General features: G+C 41.2%; 1 protein-coding gene across 4 annotated transcripts in view; it reads left to right on the top strand.

Moving 5' to 3' along the window:
* Positions 1–15,143, top strand: part of MAPKAP1 (MAPK associated protein 1) — an 83,741-nt gene that overhangs the window by 26,198 nt on the left and 42,400 nt on the right. For all 4 annotated transcript variants that reach the window (XM_085239385.1, XM_085239383.1, XM_085239387.1 and 1 more), the window contains exons 5-6: positions 7,893–8,065; positions 11,940–12,116. In XM_085239385.1, coding sequence (XP_085095511.1) covers positions 7,893–8,065; positions 11,940–12,116 — 350 coding nt within the window. The remainder of the gene's footprint in view (positions 1–7,892; positions 8,066–11,939; positions 12,117–15,143) is intronic.

Genomic DNA, 15,143 nt, shown 5'->3' with positions numbered 1-15,143 from the left:
TGCACGAGGAGAGCAAATGGTGTTATTTGACAGAGCACTAAAGCGTTTGCTCTTTTGTTAATCAACTTTGAAGTGCAAGTACTTTGGCTGCATTGCTGGAAACACGATTGCTTAGATTTGGTTTGATTAAATGGACGTCCCACCTCACTGAAGGGTCGTGTAACCAAGTCACATTCAATGTAATTCTTCTTGGTGCAGTCCAGCCCTAGGACTATTTATCATAGATCATTTTCTGAAGGTTGTGCTGCTTCATCTTGTGACGTCTTGCCCTTGTAGCAAGCAGGAGGTGGGTGCACTGTGCCGCAGCCCTGCGCCCGCTGTTTGGCCTTGGGGCACTGCTGCCAGCCCCAGGGCTGCGTGCACCCATCCCCTCTGCTGTGCACACGGTGCTGATGCTGAGGAGAAATTCATGGAGGAAATGAGATCTTGCCTTCCTGAGTAGCCCCATTGCTTTGTCATCTTCAGTGTCAGCAGTGGATTTTAAATTGAGGGGGAGAAAGCTGTTGTGGCCACGTCATTAAATGCTGCTCTACATATTTCCATAGGAAAGCCTTCCAGAATAGAAAATTCTAGTTAGTGATAGTTGGATAAGAGCCTGTAGTAAAGCTTGAGCACATCAGCTACGAAGAGTTTAATTTGAGCGCAGGGAGAAACGTTCCAACTAGACACAGCAAAAGCAAGGAGATTTCCGGCTGTTTTACAGATGATTTTCTCTTTCTTTCTAAGAATAATTGAGTCATTTTAATGCGAAGCCTGGCTTGATTTCTTGGAGCGGGTTGGATGTAATTAGTTGCAGCCTCAACTTTGAAATGTTTTGACAGAAACTGTTATCTTTTAGCTCGCCATTTTTTCTAGCATCTGCCCTAAATATTTGTTCCTTTCTGCGATGTGCGACTTTGCAACTTTAGGTCAAATTTCAGATACAGCTCTGTCTTCTTTGTTACCTTGATCGCTTCCTTCAGGATGAGGGAGAATAATTACGCAGAACATCTTTTCCAAGCAGCTGGAGTCAAGTTCCAGCTGACTGCAGCACCTGTGACGGTCGAACCTCTGCCTCGGGCTGCGGTGCGCTGCCAGCCCGGCGGCGCGGTGGCGGCGTGCTCGGCGGTGCCCGGCTCGGCGGCGTAACGCTACTGCCCTTCTGCGAGCTTCAGATGGCAACAGTGCCGGCGAATGCAGAGTGTCTGCTTTAGACTAATTAGAGGGATGATTTGTGAAACGCTGGCTATTTATTTAATTAATCACCAGCACAAAGCTATAAAACCCATATTTTAAAAATCCCTGTTAGTTTGCCATGTGGTTAATAGATTGTGGCACATTAAAAAGTGACACGGTGATGTATTAAAAATGTTCCACCTAAGGTTGGCAAATGTCCTCGAGGAACTTAAGCTGTCTGCTTTGTGCAACAGAAGCATAGGATTAGAGTCTGATCTGTTTAAGCATTGAATATTTGTAGAAACATTTATCTTTTGAATAGCGTCTCTTCATTAAGATCTCGTGGCGTATTCTTTAACATACAAATAATGTTTATGGTGTGATTTTAATTAAAAGTTTTTGTTGCATTTCGTTATTACAAAGAATATCTCTGTTCCTCTGTATTAAACTGTAAAGCGTATCGCCAAGTAAAATGTAAATAATTCTCCTAAAGTAGGCCATTCCTTTTCTTCAGTGCGCAGAAACCAAGGAGTTCCTGGTAATGAATGCATTTCTGTTGCAGCCGTAGCAATTGTATTTTGATAAATCTGGAAACGTGTTTCCATTCTTCAGCAGAAGTAGTGGAGCTGGCTGGTTGGCGCGTTCCAAGCCCTGGCTGCTCAGTGCTCGGGAGAAAGGCAGCTCCAAGCGCCCTGTTTGACTTCAGTGGTGCTGCAGGGGTTGTGCTGACCTGCTGCACAGGAGCTGCTTTCCTTCCTGGCAAAACGCCGCTTGAGTGTGGCAGGATTAAAGATGGACTGGATCCATTTGTCCTGAAAATGATACCTCAGTGAAAGTAATTGAAGCCTGGGCTGTAAAGGGGACTATAGATTTTTTCCTTCTGTTTCGAACAGAATTTGTCAGGGGAAAAAAAAAAAAAGAAAAAGGAAAAAAAAAACCCACATAATAATAACAAGAAATTTTATCCATAGCAATTTGAATAAAATGACTTTAAGGTGAATCATGTAAATGAATACATGTTAACATGATTGAAATATGCTGTTACAAGAATTATATGTATTATTCCTCGCTCAAGACTCGCATAGATTTATTAATTGTGGGAGTGAATGCCAAGAAGGAGCAGGCAGTAATTTTGGAAATTTGATTAAATGATTTTATATGTAAGTCATAGTTTTGAGGTGGGAATAAAAAATGGTTCAGGTAGAAGCATGGAAGGAAACTGTCCAGCTCTGGAGGTTATGTTTCTCAGCTGTGTGTTGTATAATTAACTGGTACGTTAGGAGGGGGGCTGGAATAAAACATGAGTATGTGAACGCAGCCTGGAGCTGATGTTGTAGCGATCGTTGCAACGCAGATAAAGCATTTCTCATAACTGCTGTTGCCTACTGGAGCCTTTGAAACATCTGGACCTTTAATTGAAAAATAGTGCGATGCTCTACAAAGCAGACATGCTAAGTGAAGTCAACAATTTAGAATAAAAAAGTGTTATTTACCTCGTAGTTAAATATTCATACTTTGTTATGCTTTGTATAACAGGAAATTACCGGGTTAAATTTTTATGAATAGTGGCAGCACAAATAAGATAAATTAAGTATTTAGCACGTTAATGGAATTTTACATTGTTGTCTGCAAAGGCTGCAGCGTGGGCTTGGAGGAGAGAGAACTGCAGCTCGGGGAGGGCTGACCTGGAAGGGCTGCTTCCAAACTGCAGGCACTGCCATCGGGTGGGCTGTGCTGTGCTGTGCTGTGCTGGTGGCCTCAGTCGTGGCATTCTCCATAAATGACTTACGAAAAAGAGAGGTAATCGTGTGATTACTATAGTAAAGAAAATTACCCATAATGGTTAACCACCCGGTGAAATAAATGGAACTCTGATTTTCCCATAGCAGCACACAGTACGCTGCGTTGCAGAGTAAGAGGACTGGAAGTGCCCTGTATTTTCGTACAGGCGCAGTGTTATGGCTGGGAGCGTTCCAGCCTGCAGCTGGATGTGTTCTCCAGTTCCGATACTCTGCGAATGAAATGAACAGACTCTATTTTAAATAATTAACCATCATATTATGTTAGATGCTGCTTCACTGACCGCACCAAAATCTACTAGTTGCAGCTCCCTTTCATTCCCACGTAGTGCAGCTCTCGGATATTGGGGCTGCTAAGCGCATCCATCATCCTGTTTTGCTGCCATATGCTGGTGGTGTCAGCCTGCACTGCAGCGTAGGGGTTTTGGCCACGTTCTTACTGAAAACTTTGGAGATACTTGGTCATTGAAGCTTTAAAAAATAATAATATTAATAAATCAGTTTTTTAGATGAACTTTCTATTCCCACTTATTTTGGATGAAGAAATAAATAAAATAGTTCTGTTTTTTTTTTTTAAGAGGTTACTGAAAATCTACCTTTTTTTAGTCATCTCTGAAAAATAGTCCTTTATATTGCCATAAGCATCTGTGCTCTGATCTCTTAGAACGTTTAGTTGTATTTGAAATATATTCACTCACATTAACATTGTTCCCCTTCGTGTTTTTCCTCTGTTATTGAAACATGTATTTGAGCAAGGGATGTGTAGGGCTGTAAAGCAAACTTCCTATCCTGTCACCTAAAGCACGACTGTTCCTCTTGGTTTAAGAGCAGAAAGAAATTTTACGTTTGTAAAAGGGTAAGCATTTGTTTCCATTTTGTGTAATGTTCAGCACTGTTTGCTGGGAGGTGAGTCAATGACTGGAATTAATTATAATTACTGAAGAGACATATACTGATTGAGCAAATAAAGTAGTAAGCTCATTTGTGCCAAGGCCATCTAATTAAATGCTAACTTTGGATAAGCTAGATGTGCATGAAAGATTAATTTTTGGAGGTTTTTATGACTCCCACTAAATAATGATTCAGTAAAATCTTTGCATTATATCATTAGAACATCTCATCTTAAAGTGATATAACATTTAGTCACAGAACTCCATTGTACGGGAAGATGCAGTAAATTATTATTGCTGAAAATTAATCACTCTTCTGTAGGAAATGTTTATGGACTTTGTTTTAATTTTCTGCTGCGATGTGCAGCAAAACGGCTCAGAAGCGAGAAGGGCACAGCAGTCAGGCTTTTCTCAGTGGCTTTCATGACCTGCCGCCGTGCGGGCGCTTCGGAAGCAGGTTGAGGACGAGTTGTCCTTGTGAGGGACGTCTCCTGCTGGGCTGCAGCAACATCAGGGCTCACAGCACCCACAGGTGTGGGGCGCCTGGTGTGGGAGGGAGGCGTGTGTGTTCTCAGGAACTGTAACCAGAAGTTTAAGGCTTAGAAAGACTTCCTGTGTTGAGGGATTGATAGCTTAAAGTATCTTTTTTTTCAGTGTTCTGTTTGTACTTCAAGCATATTTGGTTACAGAACGTTTTTTAGTGTCAGATATTTCTAAAACCGTAGGTAGCCAACGAAGGTCATTCTGTATGCAGTTTTCCTATTGTAACTGTATCCACTGCTTATATAATTACACATCTTACAAATACAAGCAGAAAACCTATTAAAATTCATGATTTGAGTTACCTATCGTATTCTTCACTCTCGTGTCTGGAAGCAGCAACTTGCATATGTGCTGTGGTGCCACTTAGCTTCTTCTAATTAGCCCAACAAATACCACTACCGTTATCTTCTTTCAGAAGTTTATTTATTAATGACCATAATTCTCCTAAGCTGACTGTAGCTGCTGCTGCTTTCACACTTAATTGTCAAAGTGCAAAAATATGCATTGATCTGCTAATTAACGTTATAAAAAGAAGAAAAAATCTGTGAATTCTGAAGATGATACTTTTCAGGCATTGCAAATAATGGGCATAACTCTGTGCAGCTCATGTCCAGCAGCAGCAAGGATGGCAGTGCTGAGCTCTGGGGTTGCAGGCGGTGCATGGAGAGCTCTGCAGGCAGGGAGCGAAGGGAAACGTTTGTGTGCACGCTGTTAGCAGGAATGGGAAGTGGTACCCGCACACGTTTGTCTCAGGGCTGTGTCCATGTGAATTGCTGTGCCACGAGGTTGATGGTAAAACGTTGTTCCTGCTTGAAGTGGTGAGCTGAAGATGTTATGGATACTGCAAGCTAAAACAGCCATAAGGTCAGAATGAAAGTGCTAGGTAGTCATTGGAGAATCTGTTAGTGAAGATAGAGAATTTTCTGTGATTTATATATGTTTTGTGTGTATTCAGTTACTCTTGGCTTCTTTAAAGGATTGGTGGAATATAATGTTGCTAACAATAAAAGCTTAATGGAATCAGATTTCTGATTTCCTAGAAAATTAACAAGATATTTTATCAATTTTATTCCAGACTTCATTTGTCAGAATATACAGTGTCCAGTGACAAGCTAAAAGAATTTCTTGACAAATTAACTGTGCCACAGGTGACAGATCAGGAAAATGTTAATTTAACGGCCCCTTTATGCTTCCCAGATTTATTGGAAGCTATTAAGGAAACTCCAAATAGTAAGGCCCTTGGCCCTGAATAGATTTTCCATTGAATTTTATACAGGATCTATTAATAAAGTTTGCTGCTGCCTTTTTGAATATAGGTAATCGCACTTCATCTGGGTCTCCTCAGCCATTTACATTGGAATACCATTTTTAGTTGGGAGAAAAACGTAATTATGCTTCTAGGAGTGTCTTTAATCAGGTTCTGAATGGTCCCTCCTCCAGAAGTGATTATAAGCACAGTATAAACCCCACACGTTGTTAGAAGTTAAATCCATTGTGACCAGATCTTTGATTCTTCAACACCGAGTCCAGCAGCCCGCTCCCCTCCGTTCAGTCCCACCGCCTGCCAAGCCAGACCTGAGCAGCGTGGCACAGGTGGTAATTGAGCTCTGTGGGACTTTCTGCACAATTAATATTTTGCAGGATCAGGCTAAGTATAGATTCGTTTGGTCCTGTGAATAGTTACCTGGTGCTTTGGACTTCTAAGGCTATTTCAGAATAAATATAATCAATTTGTAATAAAACACATCCGTCTGTAATAGAGATTTCCTTCCAGCCGTTTGACTTACTGATTGATCAGTCCAAGACATGACCCATGTGTTTATAGGCCTTGCTAATTTTTCTTACCTAATGTGACACCGAATGTTCTCATTATTAATAGAAAGTCTAATCAGCCTCTAAATCTCAGGCTTCAGCCTCTGTAATCTCATGACAATTGCACTTTTAATTTATAGAACTATTCACCGCTGTTGTTTTTTTTTTTAAACATCCTGAAGATAGTAATAATGCTTTTGGCCACTTGTCAGTTGTGGCACTGTTGGTGTTGCTCCCCGTGCTCAAAGGGCGACTGGAATCCCAGTTGGTGTGAATTGCCCGTGGTGAGTCCACGCTGAGTGTGAGCGAGAGCCAGGCTGCTGGTGGGGGGAATGGGGAGCAGCGGGTGCTTAAAAGCTGGGGAGACTGGGAGGTTTGGAGATGGGGAAGAACTGAGAAAAGTTCATTTTTAAAAAGAAAAGAAGAAAAAAAAGGCAGCCCAGTGTAGGGCAGAGGAGGATCTAAGGTACCCAGCGGGGGAAGCGTTTGGGTTGGATGTCTGCTGCGATACTGCGCCCACCCTGCCCAACCTGGAGTTAATTTGATCAATTTAAGAAAATGCCTTTTGAATATAAATTGAGAAGAGCCCCCCCACACGTACACACACGTGGACATCTGCCGGCCTCCCCACGCTTCTCCTTGGCAGGGCTGCTCCAAACCTACGGTGTGACGTAGCGGCTCGGTGACTCCCACAGGAGATGGGCAGAGCTAACGCTTTCTTTTAAGTGGGTAAACCCAATTTCTTCTGTACCTGAACCATGTGGGAAGGGGAGGTCGCCGCACTACAAAAATGCTTCACTAAAATAAAACAACAATTATATTTGAATGGATTTAATTAATACTTTTAGCTGTGCTAGTAAGAATAACTCTAATCTTTAAATTCCTATTATTTCTCTAATTTACAATCACGCTGAGGGATCAAATGGTTTTTAACAATGTATTGAAATTAGCACGTGGCATTTAACTCCCTGTTTTATACTCTCATTGTAGATTTACAGTATTGGATCCCTTTATTCTGTTACTTAATACTCCTAGTGTATAATTCTAATGATATTTTCTTCTCTGAAGGCCTCTAGGTGTGTGTAGATAGAGACGTACGGTTACAGCAGGGGTGCTTTTCCAGAGGGGTGTCAGAACGTGCAACCTTTTGTCCGTTCAAAAGATTTCAGCTGTAGATGTGATCGGTTCTCTGAGCAAAGCGAGGCCAAGCATCGTTTGGTTCTTAGCCTCGTGCTCGCGGTGCAGCTTTGCAGCAGGTCTGTGCTGCCGTCCCACCTGCGGGCGCCGTGCCTGCAGTGCTCCCAGCTGCTGCTGCTTGGCTGCTCGCGCCTCGGAGCTGCGGGTTCGCATCTCATTCATTTGTATCTGCAGGCAGGCCTGTTAGTTTCTGTGGGTGGCTTTCCTTTTTCTCTTATTTCCTGTAAGAACGTGGAATCTTGCAGTGAAGTTCAGACTTCTAGTAGAAATCAACAAATCCTATAGAAATCTTTGCCAAATCTTTGGTATTGCTCCTGCAGGTAATTACACAGCAGTAAATGAATTAGAACCTAAGCATTCTAACCTCTTTCAATTTTAAGTCATGGCGGGGTATTTTGATCTTATTAGTGAGGAGAACTCTATCCGTACCAGGTTTTGCACTAGCTGTGTCACACTTTTTCTTTATTCATTCTAATGAAATGTATTTTCTCAACAGGGCCATGTTGGTACCACGGCAACCAAAAAAATTGATGTCTACCTCCCACTGCATGCAAACCAAGACAAACTGCAGCCCATGACAGTTGTGACGATAGCAAATGCCAAGGTGCATGACCTGATTGGACTAATATGCTGGCAATATACAAGTGAGGGACGGGAACCAAAACTGAAGTAATGTTCTTTCTTTACTACCTCTTGATCTCTAATTTTCTCCTCTGCAGCATTTTTGCATAACAAAATAAATTTTCATGTCAGTATTCTTGTAGATAAATCTTAGAGAAACCACCTACACATTTGTATTTCTTTTTGAGAAATACATCTGTATCCATTTCTCTTTCAGTTAAACCACTGGGTACTGCCTAGTGATAAGTGTATGAAACCACAGAGCCATAAATGAATCATAATTTCAAAATGTTCTATATAAAAGTAATATAAAACCTATCTCTTCTAGCATCATGGAGGCATGTTCTATGTCCCATCTATTTTTTTATATTGTTCTTAGTGGCTAAGATCACAAGAGTGACAAATGGAACATAGAACTCTCTGTAAATCCCTCCTTTTGTTTGTTTTGAGAGAAGGTACTCGCGTTCTGCCTCTGTTTCCTCTCACTGAGGACTCCTCTAGGTTCGTAAAGAATCTTTGATAATCATTGCCAATCACTTCTTTGTTGCAGTGAACTCTGCCCCCAGTTTTTTTGTGACCAAATAACGGTTTGGATTTGTCGTGCTGGAGAACTAAGATTGTTTAGCAGACTCTGTTAGTTCATCATGGTCGTTAGATAAGGAGTGCATGAAGCAGGTACTGCTCCTCCCAGTAACTTTGTTTTTAAAACAGTTCTGTAAAACACAAGGAAATACTTCATTTTTTGCTGGGTCATAGAGTGTGAAGAGCCTCTTAAAATAGTTTATTACAGAGTTACTGGTAAAAGCTATTAGTAGGTAGTGTCCGAGGTGCAAAGAGGAGTGACCATTTGCATTGATAAGTGGTATAAGCTGGCAATTGTTCACATTTCACTGTTCCTGGAATGTTTGATGAATGTTTTTCCTTTGGTATCCTGTTCTGCTCTTTCAGGAAGTTTGAACTATTTGAGGACTCGGTGGTTCTCTCTTCTGCTATAGCACAGTTCTAATTGGAAAGGGAATGTGTTGAGAGGTCTCCTGAACAGCCCTTCTCTAGGATCCTGAGGTTCAGTTCATCTCCCATTAGTAGAAATAGGGCAGAATAGGAAAGCAGTCTCTCTTGAAAACAGTTTCATAGATATTGTTGCCTTGGATATAGAACTTCTCTTAGCAATTCTGAATGGACATATGCAGTGTTTTGGAGGTTAAGCTCTTCGGTTTGGTCTCTTTTTTTTTTTTTTTTAATGGAGAAGAAATATACAGTTATTTGCAGATGGTGCTATTTCATTTGCTGTTAATAATTTCTGTTCGTTATATCATAAATTCAGTAGTGTCTCCTGTGTATGATTAGTTTATTTTTTAATTACTAAGATACTGCTAATATCAATCTTTGGACACACATGTATTTTTCAGGAGCACAGCATACTTCAAGTGGAACAATGCCAATGAGTAGTATTACATGAAATGTAATTGCCCCCAGCAAAAGTCAGCAATGGGAGGAAATGGATTTCACTGTCTGCCTTGAAGGATAAAGTGTTATGATGTGTCAGAGGGTGATCATCATCGAGGATGCTGTCTGATGTAATCAAATCTCAGGACGGAAATAGTAAAATAAAATAAGTAACAGTCATGAGTTCCTCAAGACGGTCTAGCAGCAGTAATTGAGAATCTAGATAGAAATGCTCTGAGACAGGGGTAGAGCCTCAAGCTTCCAAGAAGCTTTTCTTATGTAGCTGTTAATTATTTCTCTTGTCTTCATCGCTTTTTCAATCTTTGGTTTGTTTGTTTGCTTGTTTGTTGAGCATTTCTGACTGCCCTGTCTTTTAGCAAGGATTGATTTAACTTTAGATGGATTCTCATCAGAATAAGTAGATCTCATAGTTGTGATTCAATCTGTGTTAATGTTCAGGAATGCACTCCATATTTGAAGGCATCTGTAGCCCCCTAAATTTATGAGATGTAACAGACATTATGTATTTTCAGTATAATTGGTGGAAGATAAGTTGGTTTCGCCACCACCTTTTTTGGCACTTGGATCACTTTGAGGCCACAGTGAGCACCGATTGCTGCCTGCATGGCTGTATGTTTTGGATTTAATGAGAATTATGCAAATGGGTCAAGTACCAAATGAAAATGTTAGCTTGATTTATACAGAGCTTTGAGTGCACACCAGGCTGCACAGAGAAGAATTCTGTCAAGCAAACAGGTTAGGAAATCAGCAGCGTAAGGCCCAGCTCACAGCTGTGGGAAGGCAGGCAGCAGGGGGCTGTTCAGACTGCAGGGTCTCGTGACGGCAGGTAGCTTCAAAGTTGTGTTGGACCGGATGGAACGAGCACGTGGAGTTTGTAGAAATCCAAATAGAACCAGAGGAGGACCTGAACATCACACCAGGTGCTTCTCACAACATAGGCAGGATCTGTTATTCGCAACCTCTTCCGCTTCTCTTGTTCCTGAAGAGACTCGCAGCAATGAGAAGCACGCCATCTCCCACCTGGGTATGCTTCCTCCGTTTATTTCAGAGTCCTACCTCTGTATGAATTCTGTCACCAGTGCCAACTTTCATCAGTTTCCAAAAAGTCACTTAAGTGCTCTTGAAGTTAAAAATTAATTCTGCAGCAGCGTTCGTTCTTCAGAGCAGTCCAGAGACTCATGAAAGTTTTTTTAATAGTATTGCACAACTTTCAAAATTCAAAGTGACAAACAGTGCTGGGTTACCTTTCTGTAAGCAGAAGTACAGCACACATTATAGTAATGCATCGTTGGTACCTGTTTTATGTAATAAATATCTTAGTCGTGACAAAGTGCTGATAGATCACCTGGACTGAGCACTCTCAATAAAGCACAGTTGCAACCAAAGGTTTGTGAATTAATTGAGAAAATTGCAAATCAGGTAGTCAGCGAAATAATTCATTGTCACATCCAATCAATAAACTTTGTAAATCAACTCATTTAATTCAAAAAATGATCTATATAGATCAAGCGACCAATTAAACAATTAGCATACACTTTGCAATTAATTAATGTAAGCATCAATCATGCAATTAAAACTCCAGATTTAAACTGCGGAGTTTAGAAACATATTGCCACGTGAACATTCACTACTTTAATGCTATGTGAAATGCCTGAATGCCAGCAGATTTGTAAGAGAATACTTCTCTTCCACTCACGTTTAAATACTAACTTTTGAGATAGTGGTAATCAGATGTTCCTAGTAATGAAATCTGTATTTTGTGTACCTACTTTGTTATTTTCCTCTGGAATTTAGTGTGTAGAAAGGAAAGAGGCTTACATTTTCCTTTATTTTTTCCTCATGATGTTTCTGTTTAAAACTGGCAGCATTACTCGGCTCTTGCTTGTTAGTTTGTACTGATTTGTAACTGCTTTTGGTTACTGGGAGCTGTAGATATCTGGAAATGGCAGCTTTTCTACTATCACTGTTACTGTGTTGACCAGCGTTTTACTTTTTCCTGCAGTTTATTTCTGAGCTTTTGTTTACTGCACTGCTAACAATCTTGAGAGTGCCCCCTACTTTTCCAGGGCATGTTCAATAATTCTTTTTGCAGTTGCTTGATATGAGTGAGATAGGGAGACACTGTTTGTCTTTAATTCTAATGTTTAACGGCCACATAAATAAGTATGTTTTCGCAAGTGGGAAAGCTCCAGCTTTATGAAGTCATGAAACACTTCCTGACCTTAGTGGAGTTCAGTCCCTGTTGCTCCTGCTTGCAGTTCTATCACTGATGAAGTGAGACTTGCTGCCTTACTCTGCAGTACAAAAATACCTTGGGGCATACATACCTATGTGCTCTCAGTGGATTTTAAGTATATTCCTTCTGTACGAAGTGTGTGCTTATTATTAGATCTGCTGAACTGAACTGGTCGTGGAGCTTCCCTCCCAAACAGACCCATGTTATGCTTTGTTTCAGCGAGAACGTCAGTGCCTACTGCCTCCATATTGCTGAGGATGATGGTGAGGTTGACACAGATTTCCCACCCTTGGATTCCAACGAGCCCATTCACAAGTTTGGCTTCAGCACTCTGGCGCTGGTTGAAAAGTACTCCTCTCCTGGCCTGGCAGCAAAACAGTCGCTCTTTGTCCGAATGTGAGTATGGATGCGAACCGTACCGCCACCTCCACATCCTTTCTCTTCCCTATTTTCCTTCATCTGAACGTAGCGGGACTGAGCAGACCGTGTCTCTACAGCCCTCTGCAGGCGTGCTGCAGAGGGCAGGCAGGGGAAAGCGGGCAGGCAGCAATGGGCGGTGAGCCTGCGGTGATGGGCTGAGTGTGCAGAGCTCAGTGAGCCGTTCTGTCTGTGGTCAGTGTGGAAAACAACTACTGCACTCTGTTTTTAAGCTCAGATGGCCGTAGTTATTTCACCAAATCACTGATAACATCGGCCACATCTTAAGTGGAGAAGTATTTAATGCTTGTATCTCTTGAAATGAAAATGAAAATGTTTCTTAGAGACATTCAAATGAAAAGAAATTTGCAGAAATTCCACACGTATTTCCTTAATGCTCATTCACTTCCACTGAATGCTAGTGCACTTCCACTGCTCTGTGTCACTGGAAAAGAAAATATCCTGTCAACAGTATTTACAAATAATTTATTCAAGGTAAACGTATTGAGCCCTGCTGAACTGGACGCAGCAGTGTGGAAGCTGATGCAAGGAGGAGCTGGAGCAGTCTTGACAGTCACACTGCGAGGCCTCCTTCAGTTTGTGCGGGCAATGGCTCCTCTGTGGAACTGCAGGGTTTAATTTCTAATTTCTTCCACCTGACCGAGGAATGCTGGATGTTTTATCGGAAAGAGGGAATCTCTCTTTCTACGTGCCTTTCTCCAGAGTCAATGCTACTGCCGTGAATTTGATTGCTATTGATTTTTTTCTGACAAGTCATCCTTTAAGTAATATTTTTATTTGCTGTTTTGCGAAGTACTGTAGTGAAATACAAGGAGTTGTTTGCTGATTTTAACAAGAGGTTTTTCAATTCCCTTTTTAATATTTACAGGTCTCTTTTAAGCAGGCCCAAGAGTGACTGCACAAATGTGCTTCTCCCTTTTCCTTTATGCACAGATATGTCTGCTGCCTCTTAACTTCCAGTATGGGTGCAGCTGTTACAAAAAACAGCACAGCCAATTAAGAGGTGCTTATTGGGTAGTTCCAGAAAAATGCGTGGGGCTGACCTGCAGCAGCTGCACGAACAGCAGCAGCCATAGGCTGAATGGTACTGGTTGTGGCAGAGCAGTGTGAAATTCTCAGAGGCTCAGAGTGTCCTAAAGAGCTCATCAGGAGACGGCAGCGTTATTTCTGCCAATAGCAGAGCTCCAGGGTTTGGTATTCTCTTCTCAGAAAAATTAAATCTTACGGGGCTTTTAAAAATCTCATGAGTTATATCTACACTGCTTTGAAATGTGCTGTAACTCCAACCTGTGAACTTGCGATCACTGAAGCAAAGAAAAAGAAAATTTAATATGAATATGCCTTATTTAGTAGACTATTTGCCTGAGCGTTAGAAAATAACCTTTTTCTTTCCTCAGCCTGTTTTTATTTCACATCCTTTCCTTGCTCATAGAGAGGCAGGGCATTCAGTTTGCATAAGGATCCAGTTCTCTGAGTGGTGCTGGTGGCAGGGCTAAGGTCCATCTGCAAAGCTTGCAAAAGAAATCTTTGACATGATGTATGTTCTTGTGAGTCCCCTGTGATCTGGCTTGGAATGTCCTGCAGATTAGAAATAGCTTAACTGCATCATAAGTAGAGGTACTTTTCTGAGAGATTTTTTGTGCCCACGTGTTAACTCAGAATTGCTTGTACTCGTGTACATAGTTAACACAGAATAACATCAGAATTTTTAGTGTCTCCTAGAATAGACAACTAGTTGATCATCACTTGATCAAAAGATTGTTACTACTGCGTGTTTAAGTGTACAGACCATCTCATTGTTATAGGGATTTAAATTCTACATCTTCCTGCTTTCCTTCTCTTTCATCAAACCAGTGTGTGTAGTTATGTTTTTATATTTTGCATCTTTTTTTTCCTTCCCCATTCTAAAGTATTTCAGCTGCTGCTGTGTCAGGCATATGACTTGTAATGTTTATTAATATTGAATCGCTGCTGCAGAAACTTGATGCCTCTGAGAAGCTTCCTAATGAAGCACGGTGTTTTATTTCAGATCTCACCCATCCTGCATGTTGGATATATTCTCAGATGTTGTGCAGTCACTGAGCTGACAGTTATGGAACCTCACCAGGAACCTCATTTCAGCAGGGCATATTTGAGCAAAACCAGTTTGCAGAACTTTATACACTTAAACTCCTGCCAAGGCAAACTCGTAGTCACTTGAGTTAGTTATAAATACCCAGTATCAGTGGTTGGAAGTAGCCCACGGTGCATTTTATATTCTGAGCTGAATGCGAATGTCTTTGTGGTTGTATAGAGTAGTAAATAATTGAGTTTGATTAGGGAGAGGGACCTCATTATCCCCCCACCTGTGCCCAGCTGGTAGGGGAGGGTCGAAATGAAGCCATTAGCTGTCTCTCTTACTGGCATCTCAAAGAGCTCAAATACATCTGTGTCTTATTTTCTTTTCTGGCACAATCAGTCGAGCAAGCTAAGCAGGCATGACCGAATTTGGCAAGTTCCAAGGACTCTGGCAAAGTTACACAAGGAGAAGACGGAGGGCAGTCATTCTGGCTCCTAACTGCCCATTAGTCTAGCGAGTTATGCTTTTGGAAAATGTCTGTTGTGGGAAGGAGTACTTTGTCCAATGTCAAACATGGCATTCTCAAACAGCCCTCTTTGATGTCAAATATGATTTGTCAGAAGGAGTCAAACAAAGCACCACATTCATGTAAATGCAGACTCCTTGAGATGATGAAGTAATACCTGAAAGACTTTGAACGAAGGTAGCTTAAAATAAATCTGTACTACCATTTAGGGCTTTTTCCTTGGAAATTTTATTATCACAACTTGACATACAATATCTAATGGTGTTTCTAGGAGTTGTAACTCAGCTGCCAGTTGGCACATAGATGGAATTTGGCATGCGGTTCCTCTGCTCTGCAGTGCCTTTTTCTGTTTTAATGGTATGTTTAAATTGCTTTGACTATTTTTTTTATTTTTTTTCAA

Source organism: Meleagris gallopavo, chromosome 19 (assembly GCF_905368555.1).
Source record: "Meleagris gallopavo chromosome 19, MGAL_WU_HG_1.1, whole genome shotgun sequence".
In the NCBI taxonomy this organism is placed as follows: Eukaryota; Metazoa; Chordata; class Aves; order Galliformes; family Phasianidae; genus Meleagris; species Meleagris gallopavo.
The sequence above is the reverse complement of the archived record's forward strand: the minus strand, read 5'-3'. Positions and strand labels throughout refer to the sequence as shown.